This window comes from Macrobrachium nipponense, chromosome 21, assembly GCF_015104395.2.
Source record: "Macrobrachium nipponense isolate FS-2020 chromosome 21, ASM1510439v2, whole genome shotgun sequence".
Lineage (NCBI taxonomy): Eukaryota > Metazoa > Arthropoda > Malacostraca > Decapoda > Palaemonidae > Macrobrachium > Macrobrachium nipponense.
In genome coordinates, this window is record NC_087212.1 from 6,292,757 (window position 1) to 6,310,361 (window position 17,605).

At 37.9% G+C, this 17,605-nt stretch overlaps 1 protein-coding gene and 1 long non-coding RNA gene across 4 annotated transcripts in view; both read left to right on the plus strand.

The window, feature by feature from the left end:
* Positions 1-1,914, plus strand: part of LOC135197743 (uncharacterized) — a 35,925-nt gene extending 34,011 nt beyond the window's left edge. For all 3 annotated transcript variants that reach the window (XM_064224798.1, XM_064224800.1, XM_064224799.1), the window contains one exon: positions 277-1,914. In XM_064224798.1, coding sequence (XP_064080868.1) covers positions 277-338 — 62 coding nt within the window. In that variant the 3' untranslated portion in view covers positions 339-1,914. The remainder of the gene's footprint in view (positions 1-276) is intronic.
* A 1,301-nt stretch (positions 1,915-3,215) lies between these two features.
* Positions 3,216-17,605, plus strand: part of LOC135197745 (uncharacterized) — a 64,709-nt gene continuing 50,319 nt past the window's right edge. Inside the window, exon 1 of the long non-coding RNA XR_010310650.1 lies at positions 3,216-3,408. This is a non-coding gene — a long non-coding RNA (uncharacterized LOC135197745). The remainder of the gene's footprint in view (positions 3,409-17,605) is intronic.

Sequence of the window (17,605 nt, forward strand, 5' to 3'; positions counted from 1 at the left end):
TTCTCTCTCTCTCTCTCTCTCTCTCTCTCTCTCTCTCTCTCTCTCTCTCTCTCTCTCTCTCTCTCTCTCTCTCTCTCTCTCTCTCAATCGTGGAATGTGTGGGGAGCAGATCCATCCTCAGTTGACCTCACCCTAACCAGGCTAGCTAATTTTTTCCCTCATAGCCTGGGCATCACCTCCGTCATAATGTAGCAGGAGAATTATATTATAATCATGCAGTACGCAGAACCTTTCAAAGAACTTGGATACATTATAAAACTCATCCACTCTTTCCAGGTCGCATCTGGACCCCAGGCCGAGTAAGAGGAACGTCGACGGAATATAGGCCTAGAGGATGAGCAGCCATTGAAAGAAGAAAAGAAACTCGTAATAGAAGAAATCTAGATAACAAGGATAGCCAGTGTGGTCATTTGGAAAAAGGGAGAAAATCTAGTAAAACTGTTTTAAAGTTAGATGGCTCTGCACCTGACACGAACTGTGTAGTACGCTCGGAACTGTGTTTATGGCGCGAACGCTTAGGAACCCGGAAACAGGAAAGTAAATACTGTTTATTTGGATCGTCGAACGGTAGTTGTTTTTACTCAATCCTGTGCAAGATGCACCCATGGTAACAACTAACATTTAAGCCATACTCCAGAGAGTGTGGTAATAGTCTAAACATTGCGTGAAAATGTGTTCGGTGTGCGAAGAGTGGCGTCATTATTTCCGGTTGCAGTATGCGATTGCTGGCTCTCAGCTGAATGTATATATAAAGAAAATAAAAACTGATTGCTTGAGAAGGAAATTAAAGAAACGGACGCGCACGGGAAGCCATGTGCTCTCACAGTTACATTTTAGTGTTTTTGCTTGTGAAAAGTGTCACTGACTTGCGAATTGTTTCTTCTTCTTTCCCACCGCTATCCCTACATTAAAGGGTTGGTTGCCTGATGCTCCTTAAGGCTCCACTGCCTTCTATCAAAGGCATCATCCTCCATCAAACCTCTTCTCCCCATATCTTCCTTCACTTTCTCTCGCCATCTAATTCTCTGTCTCCCTCTCGATCTTCTTCCTCTAACAGGTTCCTCCCAAGCCCTCTTCACTCTCTCCTCGTCATCTATCCTCAACACATGCCCATACCACCTCAATCGTGCCTCTCTTATCACCTCTTTAATCTTTACTAAGCCTACCCTTCTTATTTCGTCAAGCAGCGATATTCCCATAATCCACCTCAGCATTCTTATCTCTGTTCTCTCAAGCTTTACTTCCTCTTTTCTTCTTAGAGCCCATGTTTCCGATCCATACATTAACACTGGTCTTATCACTGTGCTGTAGATCTTGACTTCTAGCTTGATTAGCATTTTCTTATCACATACTACTCCAACTACCTCTCTCCACTTCCCCCACGCATCTTTTATCCTACAGTCAACTTCAGTCTCATATCCTCCCTCTTGGCTTAAAGTAGATCCTAATTATTTAAACTTTTCCACCTGTTTTATAATCGAGCCTCTTCTTTTTTCTTGCATTACTATTCTGCCTCTATCTTCCCTACTGCTCACCAAAACCTCTGTTTTATTCACATTCACCCTTAAGCCACACTTCTCTAAAAGACTCCTGCCACTCTCCAATCCTTTTCTGTAGGTCCTCATTTTTGGCAGTAATCACCAGATCATCGGCCTAGAACAACTCCCACAGCTCTTCATTTCCTGATCTCTTCACTCAACACATCCATGACCAGCACCAACAAAAATTGTGCTTAATGCTGACCCCTGGTGTAATCCATGACTAACTTGAAAGTTTTGTTTCCCCAAGTGATGTTATTACTTTTGTGCCTAACCAACTTTGTGAAGTGTGAATTGTTAAGTGTAAAGCTACAAAACCGATGTGAGATTTCTGGTGCAAATTACTAAATGCGTATATATATATATATATATATATATATATATATATATATATATATATATATGTATATATATATATATATATATATATATATATATATATATAGTATATATATATATATATATATATATATATATATATATATAGATATATAATGTAGATACCTGAAGCCATTTGAACCATTTACAAATATTTCCACTGTAATCGTTATCATAATGATTATTATTTTCATTTTTTTTTCTGTGAGTCCTAGTTACAACTCTTTTAGACATTTATTGCCTATAATACTTTAAGACATTGTTATAGTTTTTTTCTCTATTTAGAATAGGAATAAATACATTCAACTTTGTAGAGAATATATTTTTGTCGATTGATGTAACTAAATTATATAGTATATATATATATATATATTGATATATATATATATATATGATAATAATATAATATAGAAATATATACTACATACATACCTTTTGCTGGTTGAAAGGTGTTTCAAAAGAGGTTTTCGAAGAGACCAACTTGTTTTATTTATATTATATTTCACATGATATATTTATTCTTTTTAAAAACTATAGACTTAATTTGCTCTCGTTCTCTATAAAGAATTGTCTCTCATTTGCTCATTTAATATGAACCAATAATGTATTTAATATTTGGTCTCCTCCAAATATTAAATACAAACGTCCTTGTTACATGGATGAACAAGTACGGAAACTACTTATGTTCATTTATGCTTAGAAAGTAATGACGGTTATACCTGTGCAAGGACACCCGTTTTTGACTCACTTCTGATGCTTCATCTATTTTAACTATTGTTATTATCAACAGCTGACATAACCACATATTTACAGGCACGAGAAACCTGATGTAGTACGTAGTACTACTGTACATCCAGCCATAGAAAATCCTAGACCTATGTTCACAGTTATCGCTAGATCACTTGTGTGTATTGTTACAATGAATATTATCAACTATTTCTAATATTTTCATAAGATGTACATGCAATAATTAACGAATCCGTGTTAATGAAAATCAACTTAGAGTAACTGTTAAGCAATCTACTATATATGGCAATCGATGCTAGCAGTTCGTTTACATTGTCAACATGCCAATGAAATATGAATATAAGGAAAATATGAATGGTAAACACGAGGGAATAATACAATTATGCTGTAAAATAAAATGAGTGGGTATTTACGACTTCACTCGAGAACATTCTTGTACACATAATAAATAAATGGATAAATAAATAGATAAATAAATTCATGGTGACTATTGAAGCACCATGTACGTATTGGCGGGAAACAACTTGATGAAGACGAAGTTCCACCTTCAGTTAGTTACTATCGTACTTCAGTGGAGGTCATGTCACTCGCCAAGAGCTCCTCGTCTTTCGGGACCAGTGTAATATTTAAGCGCTCTTACGAAAGTGTAGTGTTTTAATATATAAATAAGAGGAATTTATCGATCAGTTTGTTCAAATATTGAAAGAAAACTGACGCGATCTTAAGGCCGCCAACACCTGTCGAGGTAAGCACGTGACACAGGTCAATGGACTAACCTATAATGTTTGTAGATTTATATAAGATGTGCGAGCATAAAACGAATAATTTTTTTGTAAGTTAGTTATAATTTTAAATTTTTTTTTTTTGTCGAAAAATGTAAAATTTGATCCTTGTAAACTGTATACTAACAATTTATCAATTAGAAAATAGTAATTTTACCAAGCATAGGCCTAACCTAACCTATAGATTGTTTTGTCGGGTAGTAGAGGCTCAGTGAAAAAAGTACGCCAATATATCATTAATAATGATATTTTACAATCTGTTTACAAAGTGGGCATATGCCAACGCTGCCTTTTGTTAATGGGCAGCCCGAAAATGTTAAAACATATGGCAAGCAAAGGAGATACTAGGCCTATGCTTTCGTATTACTCCCCATATCGGCTTATTCAGACAATCATAAGTACGCAAGTAATTTTTTGTTAACCTAGTTTGTGTGAATAACCAGCCTAGTTGTATGTTTATTGTCGAAAGTCATGTATTTTTTTTTTTCGTAAATGGTGTGATTGTAATATCCTCGACAAAATCCGTTTTATAATATTGTTGCAATATCATGAGAATAATTAATACTTCATTGATTCCGTCATGTTTTTAACCGTAATTCACTGAACTATGGTTTAAACCAGGGGATCTTAAAGACCTTTTGATTATTCCAGACCCCCAATAAATTGCCCAGTATGGTTCCATACCCCCTTGGCTTATATAGTAAATATATTTACAAAATGTGCCCATGCGTAATTGGCACATGAAACTCAAATATATACAGATACCCAGCGATCACGTCCCATACCCCCAGCATGTGGTTCCCTTGCCCCCAAGGGGTATGGATACCCCCAGTTAAGAACCACAGGTTTAAACCAAGTAGGCCTAGGTTATATGCGACCTTGCCTGCTAGGTTAGGCTATGCAGGTAAATCAGCCATTGGTGCATTTGATCCGCAGAAGTTTGTTGTAAAATAATGGAATAACAGAAACAATTAGGCAATATTTTAACTGGGTTTGTTTGTTTTGAAATAATGACATAACTGAAATATTAGGCAATATTTTAACTGGGTTTGTTTGTTTTGAAATAATGACATAACTGAAATATTAGGCAATATTTTAACTGGGTTTGTTACAACAGCTGATCACGTTGGTTAGGCTGGGTCTGAAGATAGGCTCTCGTAGGTTAGTTTCATGCTGTTTTCTATCTGCTTCCTATCGTCATGGAAACTTTTGTTTATTTATTTATTTGTAACGCTATTAGCTCATAATGTTCAATATAACTTCGTGTTTGATTATAGACTAGGAACGGACACTTTGACATCTGAGTAAAGCATAGTGCAATAAAAAAATCATACATTATATGGCGACTTGTGGAGGATTAATACTTTTTTCAGATAATGTTAATTTAACGATTTTGGTTAGATTTAAAACGGATTTTGATTTCTGGTTTTAGATAAATTAACAAGATCTATAAAATATTACGATTTACTGGCTTAGAAGTATTTTGGTACGTTCAGAGCTTGTGGACTCATTATGGTTCACTTGACCATGGCTAGTGACCCCCCAATCCATAACCCCACTCTCTCTCTCTCTCTCTCTCTCTCTCTCTCTCTCTCTCTCTCTCTCTCTCTCTCTGTTTGGAGCCTTTGTTCAGTCGTTAACATGAAAGGAAAGCTTGGATGACATTGACCCCAAGCTTCTTGTACCCAGTTTATTTCGAAATAATTTAGGTTGATGATCTTCAGGCATATATTGCTGAGTGACCATAGTTTTTCCTTGCCGTATTATCGTTTTACATTTTTAACATTTTTTCCCTTAACATAGTAAGAGATAAACGAAAAGGAAGCCTTCCTACTGAGTGAACGCGACTTTTTTTTCTTTTTCTTTTTTTCATAATTTTCTACATTTCCCATCATGTTGCAGAATAAAAACACGACAGAATAGTAAGGTTCGTACATCTTAGTCTTAGAAATCAGATCAGCATTTACTGCAATGAACATTCGCCGTAAAGTGCTTTAATATTCAACATTATTTGCAAATGCATTACATTGTAGCGTTTCAAGGAAGATACATTATATTTATTGTGTTAATCGTTTAAATGAAATCATACCTTTCTTATCCAATTTTATTCAAACGATGCGACTAGTCTTCAAGAATAAAAGGAACAAAAATTTGTCTTGATACCACAACTTGCGTTGTCAAATGAAGCTGAACTCCACGTGGACTGAATACGTTAATGTATTATAACAAGGGCATTGCTAATTTTACAGAGGGCTCTTGCCATATTCAGGCTGTAAGGTTAATTTGCGTATGCCTGCAACCGAGGTCTAGTGGTAATGACACTTGTTTCACCAACGAGTAGGCCTAGTTTCGATTTACGTTAAAGGCTGCATAATTGAGGCGTGTTCCGTTGAGTTTTATGTGCCTCAGTTGACCTCGTTAGTGAGATATGCGCCTAGTGGGAAAGGTCATTTGAAGTAGCACCCTCATCCAGAAATATTTGCTGAAAACTGACCCTCCTTAAGTAATATATATAATTCTTCTGGTGGCACAGCACAATCGATTGCCTGCCAGGCATTACGTCATTGTTTATTAGATCAACAGAAGCGCCAGTGTTGGACTTTAAAATCCCAAATGGGGTCCATCGTTCAAACTAACGAAGGTTACATTTTTATTTATTGTCATCTCCCTTTCTGATAAGGATTGTAGTAAATTTTTTACATGTCATATTTTCTTGTGATTTTAGATATTAAATCATGGAAACGCATCTCATATCAATAGGTGTCTGGTAAGAGCAACACGAGCCTTCTTAAATAAGGGGTTGCACTATCATTTTCAAGTAACGGTTGGTGTACGAGTTCAGAGTTTCGCATTTAAACTTGCTCTTTTTGGGACTGACTTGGTAATGGCATACACATCCCGTTTTAAGGGAATGGGTGTTATAACTGCTTATCCATTGTTCTTATTACATAAAAGTGTTTCAGATTTTCCGAAAATTTAAGCCTTAAAGTTCGTTAACTTGTTTTTATGAACAGCAATTACATGTAACCACTTACTGTGACTCCAATTTATAGTCAGTCTCGTTACTGGATTTTTTTTTCTCGTGGGGACCGAGAATAGGTTACTTGCAAATTGCAAACTGGTATTGAGACTTGTGCGAATATTTTAAAGTCGTTTCTCCTTTGTGGCTATCCATAACCATATAGTAATTTTAAACCTTTCTACATACTGTAGCGTGTGCAAGGTAAAGTATTTTCATTAATACCATCTGTATTTTTGTTATTTTTATTTTGTTTCACATTTTGTCTTTACGAAGGAAGTTAAGATATTTACTTGTGCCAAGCACTGCATTTTCGTGCTGTTTTTGCGTATTTAGCCTACAGTCCGTGGCTGAAGAGAATTTATTTATAAACCTCGTCATAAGTGGTGCACAAAGCTTGCAAAGTTCTCAGGTACAAAATAAATTTTAAAAAATAGGCCAAAGATTTCCAATCTTACAAACATATTTCCAAATGGTATATGAATCTTACCCGTCACACGATCACAGTTACTTGCTAATTGGGAAATGGGAAATTATTTTGGCGGGAAAAGTGATATCACCCGATCATATCAGGCATCTTACAGCGTCGTGCTGCCAAACTTTGCATCGCATAGCCATTGTTAGTGGCAAAATTGAAGTCTACACGTTTAAAAACATATTGGCTAAACGGTGCAAAGCTTGATGGATGTGACACTACATTTCTTTCGTTAGTAGTAGGTCTCACTATACCAAAGGAAATCAAAACTGAACGATCACTCATGATTTTACCTTAAAATACAAAACATAGGAAGTACACATTATGGTAATAAATTAAAACAGAAAAGTGCTTATTCAGTATTGGAGTAGGTAGGTCTATGCCTGCATTTCGTGATCACATGTTGCGTAGGGATCCAATAATTCCCGGACATTTAATCGTCATCCGTGTAGAGGTTTTTGTTTTTGATATAAGTGTAGATAGCATATGGTACGAAGGGCGATGTCTTCGAGACGGGCATGTGGAAAGGGCACCGACACTGGTTGCCTAGGAATCTGCATCCTTTGCTGCCCGGGGTGTAGCCGCAACATCCTGCATCTGAATATAAAGATAATAATTAACAATCAATCTCAGTAAGGTATATCGGATTAGGTAAATATAGTGGTGTCATTTTCCTCAACTTATGCCTTCGAAATTGGTCAATATGATACAACCCTCAAAATGATTCTCTCTCTTTGCAAAAAAAAAAAAAAAAAAAAATGTACACTCAAAAAGCACGGGTACACATTCATGCCATAAGCCTAAACGCATACAATCCGTAAAATGGATTACGCTGTGTCACCCAACGTAAAAGACTTACCGTTACAATCTGGCGCTTTCCGCTGTTCTCTTGATCGACCGTGATGTCCTTCCGGTGTCGAAGCTGACACTACTAGTGCGACAATGAGAAGGGAGACTGAAATGATCAGCATAATGGCAGGGCGACACATCTGTAAATAATAGTTTCATTATTTGACAGGTTTTGACAGTGATTGATATAATGGCCTTAGGTTTTAGAATGATCTGTTTGTTAAGATAGTACGAAGAAGATTGCGCTCCAAGTAGGCTGAGGTAGTTTATAATAAATCAGCGTTTCACAGTTGGAAATTCTTTAGTCTAGATTTGATAAGACGTTCCTTATTGTTTCAGATACTCGGATTGCACTTTTTTTTTTTTTTTTCTTCAATGACGAACCCTTATATGGATAGAGCAGACGGCAGGTAGATGTTTTCTCCATCCCGATATACTAGAGATAGGGAATTAGCATAAGTATTTGTCTTCTATTTTGCAATACCTTGCGATCGTTTGTGTTCATCTACTGGTTGTAATGTATTAACTTTAAATATATTAGTGATAAGGCTTAATATATAATTCCATTCAAAAGAGGAACGTCCAGGAACATCTTGTTTAAGAACCAGGAGTACTGCAGCTGGGCAGATAGGCTAACGACGTTCCAACCTTTATAAACTTTCTCTCTCTAACATCCTTGCTGGGATCTCTCAGCCACTCTTTCCGCTTGCGGGGACACAATGGTATCGCCAGTATAAGCATTCGAAGAACTGCACTACCTAAAAGAGCTGAGAGAGTGGTATGTGGCTAGGTTGGAGTAGCTAATTAAAACATTAGTTGGCAAAACCGTTAATTGGTTTTTTAAAACATTTTTTTCAATGGGAGCGATTGTGCATTATCCATTCTCGTGTGTTGGGAAAAGTGTAATAACTGTGGCGCCTGTCTCGAAAGAGAGTCCTTTCTAATACTACTTCCGGGACTCGCTAGTGTTTTGGGACTAGTTTCTCTCACCATACACAATTGGAACATTGGCGGCTGACCTGTCTTGTGCGAGACTGCGAGTGCATCTGGATTTCAGCGCGAACTATCAACACCTTGCTTGCGCATGCGCTGACGCTTACGTGTTTTGTAACATCGTTTTGGTCGAGAACATTATTTGACTGATAGAAAAGCAAATGAATAGATTGTCGTGTATAATGTTGCAGGAAAAGAGAAAGAGAGAGAGAGAGAGAGAGAGAGAGAGAGAGTGAGTCTAGGTATATTAGTGGAAAAGGAAGTGCCTTGAATTTCTGAGGGAACTGTAATGCTTGCTCCCTGTACGAGACGTTTTTTTTTTTTTTTTTTTTTATATTTTTGTGTGTGTTTTTGTTTGGTTCTGAAGGTGCGGTTGTAACTTTGAACTTTTCAGCTCATTTGTCGAATTTTTGCGCATTGACAACCCACGTGAGATTTTTATTTTTTATTGAAGGAATAATTATGTACTTAAGTTAACTTCATTTTGTTTTCATTGTACATTTTCATTCAGTATAATGAATGCACGGCACGGTGGTTCAGTGATTCAGGGAAAGACGCGAAATGTCAAGGGTAGGCTACATAAAAACCTCACACGCCTGCGCAATATATAATGCTAATACTTGAGGCTGCGGTACAAGGCAGCAACAGTAAAATTCTTTGTAAGCTTTTCAAACACACACACACACACACACACAACATACATATATATATATATATATATATATATATATATATATATATATATATATATTATATGTATATTTATACATGTGAAATCGAGAAAGAGAGAGAGAGAGCGAGCCAGCAGATAATGATGCAAGAGTTGGGTAGGTCAGACCATGTCAAGCCAAGCGTCGAATGCTTACGAATATTAATTTCTGTTAGATAATTACTCTTGCTTCACTCCCAGAGCGCCGTTTTCCATCTCTTCCTGACGGTGAGCAACTCGTTTATATAGTTCAAGGGCACCAACTTGTTACGGAGGTGAGGCCTATGACGGAATTGTAATTTTAGAAGGGTAGGAGAGTATAGTGTCTTGAAGAGGAAGTGGTAGGAAGGACTTGAACTATGGAAGGAAGTAGATTGGAAACTGGCATTGCCGCGGGAGAAATTTTTTGTAGGCCTACTATAAGTTGTAAATATCGAAACTACTTTTCCACTTGAAATCATTGCCAACAACTATGGCGTAATGTTAACATCTCAATCCTTTTCATCATACGAATATCGTCCATTCGATAAGTCTTCTTTTACCATGGTTAATTTGTCGTCTATCGAGAGAACAGCCACATGGGTTCGTCTGATGATTATTGTAGCACAATCTACGAGAGAAACTAGTTAGCTTAAGCTAAGCAGTATATACTGGCGGAGTTATGACGCAATTTGGGAGACTTCTCGCTGTTTTATAATGCAACTAAACTCTCCATAATGTCTATTCTGGTTTGAGTTGGGCCATTCAAGTTATATATAAAAAAAAGGGGGTGGGGGGGGGGATCCCCACGAGTCTACTTAAGTTCCAGATGTTACTCTAGGGTTTCCTTGAGTTAACTCTTCCTCGTTTTCTTTCACTTCTGGAGGAAAGACTGAGGGAAAACGGCCATATTTTTCGATCGAGTTCCCATTTCTCTTGAACTTCATCTTGACCTTTTCTCCTCCCCCTGACCTTGTCGCCCGATACTGGTTGATTCTAGGCCACCACGGGTGGGCGGCAACAAGGTGGTACCCAGTACCTTGCTGACGTCACGCCATATACGTGCACCGTAAAATAGTTTAGAATTCAGGAGCATAAAAAAAGGAAAAAAGTAAAAAATGCTTACGTCAATGGGTACGTTTCTCGGACAATATGTCGTCTTCAGTTCGTAGAACGAAGACTTGCATTCCTGGGAAAAAGTTGTTTTAAGCAATAATGTGTAACACGATAAGTTTCCAGTTTTATTTAAGATGTTTATCTAAACCAAACACTTGAAGCAGCGCTGTTGTGAATGTGAAATCATTGGTCCCTAAAGCAATATTTGCACATAAAATGGCGATTTTTTTTATATCAAACCGGTATTTACACGAAATGACATTTTCTTTAATAATTAATCAGATAGTTATTCATGCAGTGAAGTTTGGAGACTCAAAAAGGAAAGATTAATAAGTTGAAAAGATAATGCCCTGATTTACGAGTCATTAAATCCAGAACTGGTAACTCGAGGTGTACGAGTCTCATTTTTATAATTATGATAAAATAGTGTTCCACCGCTGTTACTGGCGTAACAAAGTAAGCAATTTGCGTAGTGTCATGTATTATTTTCAATTGTTCCAGTTATTTTATTTTAAATTTTCATTTTTCTGTTGATTATTTTTAGTAACTAGATTTTTTTTTTTGTCTGGCGTAAGAGAATACATGGTGTCCATGAAGTCCCAGTACCATTCTTAGCAATAAATTCTTGTAATGGTACTGGGTCATTAAGGACACCCTGTATGTTGGGCAACGGCCTCTGCCCAACTACTACGTAGTGTTTCTCAGCGATGACGCACTTTCCCGCCAAACACCGACATTGCCATTTGTGGCGGCAAAAAGAAGCGCGAATGATTTCTGGGAATGAAAAAGTTTCGAGAATAGTTGCCTAAAAAATTCCATACCAATGACTGAACTGAAAGAGAGTGAGAGTGACGTGCAATTCCGTGCCATGTTAAGGAGGGCAATGCAACGTTTGTCTCGCCATTCCCCAGAGCAGCGTCTGAAATAATACGTCGAACAAGTATTGCACTATTTTAGCAAGAGATGAAGTCTGGGAAGACATAAGGGATGAATTTTATATTGAACTGCAGAATGTCACAGATGAAGTACCAGAGAGAGAGGGGATGATTTTCGTCGGTGATATGAATGCAAAGGTTATATAGGAACATTGAAGGTGTGGAGGTTGGTGGGGGATGGGGGTTAAATGGTCAAAGAAACCGAGGGAGATAGAAGTGTAAATGGAAACTGGGTGGAAATTATTAGTATTAGTGCTGTAAATAATCTCGTAATTGGAGATAATCCTTCCCAATATATGACCGTGACACTTCGACATTTCTGTATGACAGTTACAGATGATCTCTTACTTATTTAATAGAGAGAGAGAGAGAGAGAGAGAAACGCCGGGAAATGTTAGGAGCTACCGGTGAACAGTAATAGGTAGTGAACACTATAGTTTGTCGCTGCCATACTAAAGCTGAAATTAAAAGCACCTAACAAAAGAAATGACTCCCTTACCGAAGCACAGCAAAGCCCCTTGCAGACGAACCTCGAAATAGATTCGCCAAGCTTTTTGCGAAGCTATAAACCGAAGTTGAACGAATCACTAGATGAGTTACGAGAGAAGCCCCGATAAAGACCGGCGGATGTTGCCCACAAACTGTGTATTCGGGGAGTGGCACTGGTGTTGTAGGGTTGACAGAAGCAAAAGTCACTTGCAGTCACAATTTCCGGGGGAAAAAAGGAAATCACAAAGTAGGGCACCCTAAATACCCAAGTCTAGACTCCGATGTTAAATGTAACACGAGAAGAGAAAGGAGAGAACGTCTGGAAAAACAGGTGGCTGGTGCTGATAAGCCACTCGTTCAGAGAGTGCCATTAACGTAGGTGGCTCACATTATTCGTGAATTATCCTTGGGTGAAAAGACAAAGTTAGTAATATACCTGTCAGAAAGGGGGAATTAGTCAACTGTAACATTGGAAGAGGAGGAACAACGCTGGCCAGAACCTGTTTGTGAGGTCGGGAATAAGAGAGATGATGGGATGATATGATTAATATACCTTATGCTGAAGAAGACCTGGGTGCCAGTGAATGACCTCACTTTTTTGAAGTAGAATCACTGTCAAAGAAAAGAGATGGCGAACACCGGGGATGCGATGATTTTAGTTGCAAATGATGTATAACTCATCATCATCTACGTGGAAATATGGTATGATGAAACAAAACCTGATGATATGGAATTTAAAGTTCGAGATACCAAAGAGAAGTGACCGGCAGAATGTGATGGAAATGTTAGTATGTGCAATCTCGAGAGACCAGAAAAGATAAATCATCTTAAGGTTTACAAAACTTGTTAAATAGAAGCGCTCTTTGGGGGCACCGGAAGAGTTGGAAGACGTACTTGGATGAGAGCTGTGAGACAGTATGTTAGAGATGAGTGGAAACTTGTGGAAGAGAAAGCACAGGAGAGTCATTGAGTGGTAGAATTTGCGTCATAGGGTTGTTAGAGGCAGTGGTAATGATGACGTACTGATATTAGCTCTGGCTAGGTTGATACCATTTTGGGCTCAACGAATAATCTCTGCCTTAGAAAATCTGTCAAGAGGAGCAAACATCAAAGGGGAATAACTTTCCCCTGTAGTACTCCACCATTTACTGCCAAGGCATTTAGCAAGACACCAGGAACGTTAACTTTTCATCATCTTTGTTCATAAATGACTTTAATTAGCAGTATATATATATATACACTGTGTGTATGTATGTATGTTTATACATACATACATATATAAGAAAACTAGAAACGTGATAACGAGATCTTACAGAGGTACTTATACTTAGCCGCAGTAGTAAGATATTGGTGGAGTTCATATTTTACTACTAGTCAGCTTTCCAGTTTTCATTGATCACGATAAAAAAAAACAAGTTCTCTTTCTCAGAGTACACCTCTCTCTCTCTCTCTCTCTCTCTCTCTCTCTCTCTCTCCTCTCTCTCTCTCTCTCTCTCTCTCTCTCTCTGGACTAACGATTTTCATTCCTTTCTTTATTTAACTTTGCGTAAACTTGATGCAGAAACGGAGTGGAAGTGTGGGAATGAATCATTATACAGTACTCATGCTAGTACGACATGCACATTCCGTAAAGGACCCAAGGTCTCGTCACCTTCCGTAATTATATGTCGTAATTCTTATGCGTGTTACGTGTCGATTTTGCCTTTTTTTTTTTTTGTAACATCCCACACATTATCTAATCATGCTTACGCGTTCACAGTGCGTACCAGTTTGGATAGGATAGGATTGATGAGAAATGATGTGGGTTGGTGAGAAAAATGACAAAAGTTATTTGTAAATCTAATGCATTCGGAAGTAGGAAGTTCTGTTAGATTGAAACTGATCCTGCCTGATATTACGTGAGGATAAAGTAAGACCATCGTTATGGGCTTATTCCTTACGGTTCCACGCTTGCTATATACGCAGTGAGAATGCCCAGTGATGACGTACCCAGAGTAATCTCGTCCGGTGGGACTGGTATAGGAGGAGGGAAGATTAAGGTGATGATTCTTCAAATCAGAGAAGAACCATTGGCACGTGTTTGTGTTGACCTGGTTAGGAATGTAGGCTACTGGTCATTGGAATTTGCTAGTCACTGTTGTTTTCATTTCGTGGCTTCGTCAGTGGGGTCGGTGGTTGTGCTCTCACCCAAAGTCTGAAGAGAGAAGTATGGGGATCTTGCTCTCACTTATAGACGAAAGGTGATGTTTACGGTCGACAATGACTTTTTTTTTATCTGGAGGAGTCGAGCTGAGTTTCACTCTCCCTTTATAGGTTAGGTTATTGAGTCCTCTTTTGGGATACCTGCGTAGGGAGCTGCTGAAGTAAGGTGTTGCAACAGTCAGGATGAAAGATTTGAGGCTGGGACGTACTAAATCGTCTCTGAAGAATTAATACGCAGTGAATCACTAACTTGCTATTCACACGCTTTTTACCGTCAACATCAGTCTGCGTATCTGAGGCTCGAGGATAATGGTTACATTTTGTAGACCTGCCGTGCGTTATGGCTGTCGGGTAAATATTTTACCGAATAAAGTTAGAGCTTTGATTCACGGCTCAAAGAGAGGAGGCAAAGCTCTCCTCTTCATTTTACGTGACCAGTGACACAAGGCGACACTGCAAAGCCATGTTTTGGCGTAAAAACATTAAAGAGCATACGTAGGGGCAAGGTCTTTCCATAGGATTCAATCCTATGTCGAGAAGGAAAGTAAGCGGGAACATTACTCCATAGGATTCAATCCTATATCGAGAAGGAAAGTAAGAGGGAACATTGCTCCATAGGATTCAATCCTATATCGAGAAGGAAAGTAAGAGGGAACATTGCTCCATAGGATTCAATCCTATATCGAGAAGGAAAGTAAGAGGGAACATTGCTCCATAGGATTCAATCCTATATCGAGAAGGAAAGTAAGAGGGAACATTGCTCCATAGGATTCAATCCTATATCGAGAAGGAAAGTAAGAGGGAACATTGCTCCGCATAGATTCAATCCTATATCGAGAAGAAAGTAAGAGGGAACTTGCTTCCTTAGTAAGATCAAGCTTATCGCGAGGGAGTAGAGTTGAACGAGAAGAAAGTAAGAGGACATTGCTCATAGATCAATCTTTATTCTGAGAAGGAAAGTAAGAGGTAAGGATTCCCTCATGTTATCAATCCTATATCGAGAAGGAAAGTAAGAGGGAACATTGCAGGTATGAGAACCCTAATTTAAACAATATAAGACCACATAAAACCAAGGAAACCGAACCAATGTAGTATATTTGTACGATGAACGACGGAAACAGGAATAAACACTAAAGCGACCAACGACGATGAAGAACGATACCTAGATCAGAAAGCAAGCGAACTATGGTAAATCGCGTCATTGTTTCATTTGCAATAATTTTTTGCGTTATGGGGTTGAACAGACTCTCTCTCTCTCTCTCTCTCTCTCTCTCTCTCTCTCTCTCTCAACTAAGGAAAATGGGCTCTACAAGTAAATGGATAATGTTGGAACAAATATTGCAATGTAATTATTCCTTATCTTGCAATGAGAAGAATTATCCTGTATTAATGCAATCATCTTTAAAAAATCGTAGGAATATATGATTTTTCACTATCAAAGATTCTCTCCTTCACAAGTAATCAACCGATGGAAAATTACGGCAACAAAATGATTTGATGGGAGATGTAATTGTAAAATTGATCGTCCAATCACCTGTGTAAAGGTTTCATTTGAATCTTCGATTGGACTAGGTCATACGAAATAGCCTGAGGTCAGAAGCTAATGTACTGGAACGTCGATTAAATTTGAAAGTCAAATGTACATTAGAAAGTCAAATAGAAGTCAAGGTCATGTAAGAATGTAATATATTATACGGAGGTCAAGTCAGTATTGTACGGAATTAAAGCATAAGATGCCAAAAGGACATTAAATACTGAAATATTGTAATGAATGTCCAGTGATCACGAGATCAAGACTCAAGAAATACGTAAGAATATGGTGTCACATGGTCATGGTGTTAAAGATGTAGTGTGCGCTAACTTTCGTCTTAAATCAATGAATTTTATTGAAACGTTCCGTAACTTACGATATCTACAATGCTATAAAGTCAAATTTACCATTGCCGTTTCAGAGTTAGCAATTTATCCCCAGGTTCGGTTACCTAAATGATAGGGTTTTGTTAATAAAAATAGGTAAACTGCCATGAAAATTTATAGAATATTGAACACTTTATGCTATACCCTATAGTGTTCATTTCACAATAGGATATAGATACAGGATTTTCATTTAAATTTAGTGGAATTAGTAGATGTGACGTGTTCCTAGAATCCCAGGCAATATTCTAAAGATAATAATTGCCACCATTTGTAAGAGCAAATTAAGATCTATACAAGATATTTTAATGAAATGTTCGTTACCAACAGTTCATTGGCCAAAGTGTTTACATAAAACATTCAGATCATAGTTGCTGTAAATGCTTTACATAAATTATTCAGGTCATAGTTGCTAAATGCTCCACATACATTATTCAGATCATAGTTGTTAAATGCTCTACATAAATTATTCAGATCATAGTTGCTAAATGCTTAGGATCTGTATATTCGTGAAGTATGGGACTTGATGGTTTAGAACTCGGACACGTTAGCAGTAATGAAAAGCAATATAGTATATTCAAAGTTAGTTTTAGATTTACATTGCTACTGCACTATTTCAAATTGTTATACACATGTCTGTAGAGAAAAACTAGGCAAAATTGTTTTCTGCGTCAGGTACTGAAAAACTAACTCTTATTATCAAAATCGACAATTCTCTCTCTCTCTCTCTCTCTCTCTCTCTCTCTCTCTCTCTCTCTCTCTCTCTCTCTCTCTCTCTCTCTCAGGGAACCCCGAAACAATCAATGATCGTTACTTAGTCATCGATTTGCAATTTAGTTGTTCTTTGTCCGTGCAAATTGAGTGGGGTGATAAATAGTCAGTCGTTCAATATAGCCCCAATAACGGCAAAGTAATAAATAAACTTTATTTCCGTAACTTCTGTAAAACACTTATCCTGACCATTTGTTGCGATCGATCATTTTGCCGTAAGAGAAAGAAAGGAATTCTGAGTGAGTAAAAAGTTAAAAAAAAAAAAAAAACTCTCCCTTATGTTAATGTCATATACGAGAAGACTGTAATGCATACGTGTATATATATATTCTTGAACCGCCTCGGGACACCGGCAGGCCCGAATTATATTAAACGAGAAGTCGGCTTATCACCACCACCATCTCGAAAAGGTCATCAACTTCCTTTAGGGGGCGCGCGTGATGGGAGGGCGACTGATTGGGAACGTTCCTGGAATCATTCTTTTAATATACGAAGGGCACACACACACACACACACGATGCTATTTTTTTTTTTTTTATTTTTTTTTTTCCACCACAACTTCCTGGACCAGAGCCAACCCCGGTCAAGAGCCATGGAAGGTCGGTTACCTCGTAGCAGCAGCATCAGCAGCAGCTCTTGCTGGTGAATGCCAAGTCTTTCCAGGCACGTCCCCGTCCCCGTCCCTACCCTTGATGAATCCCTTGCACGG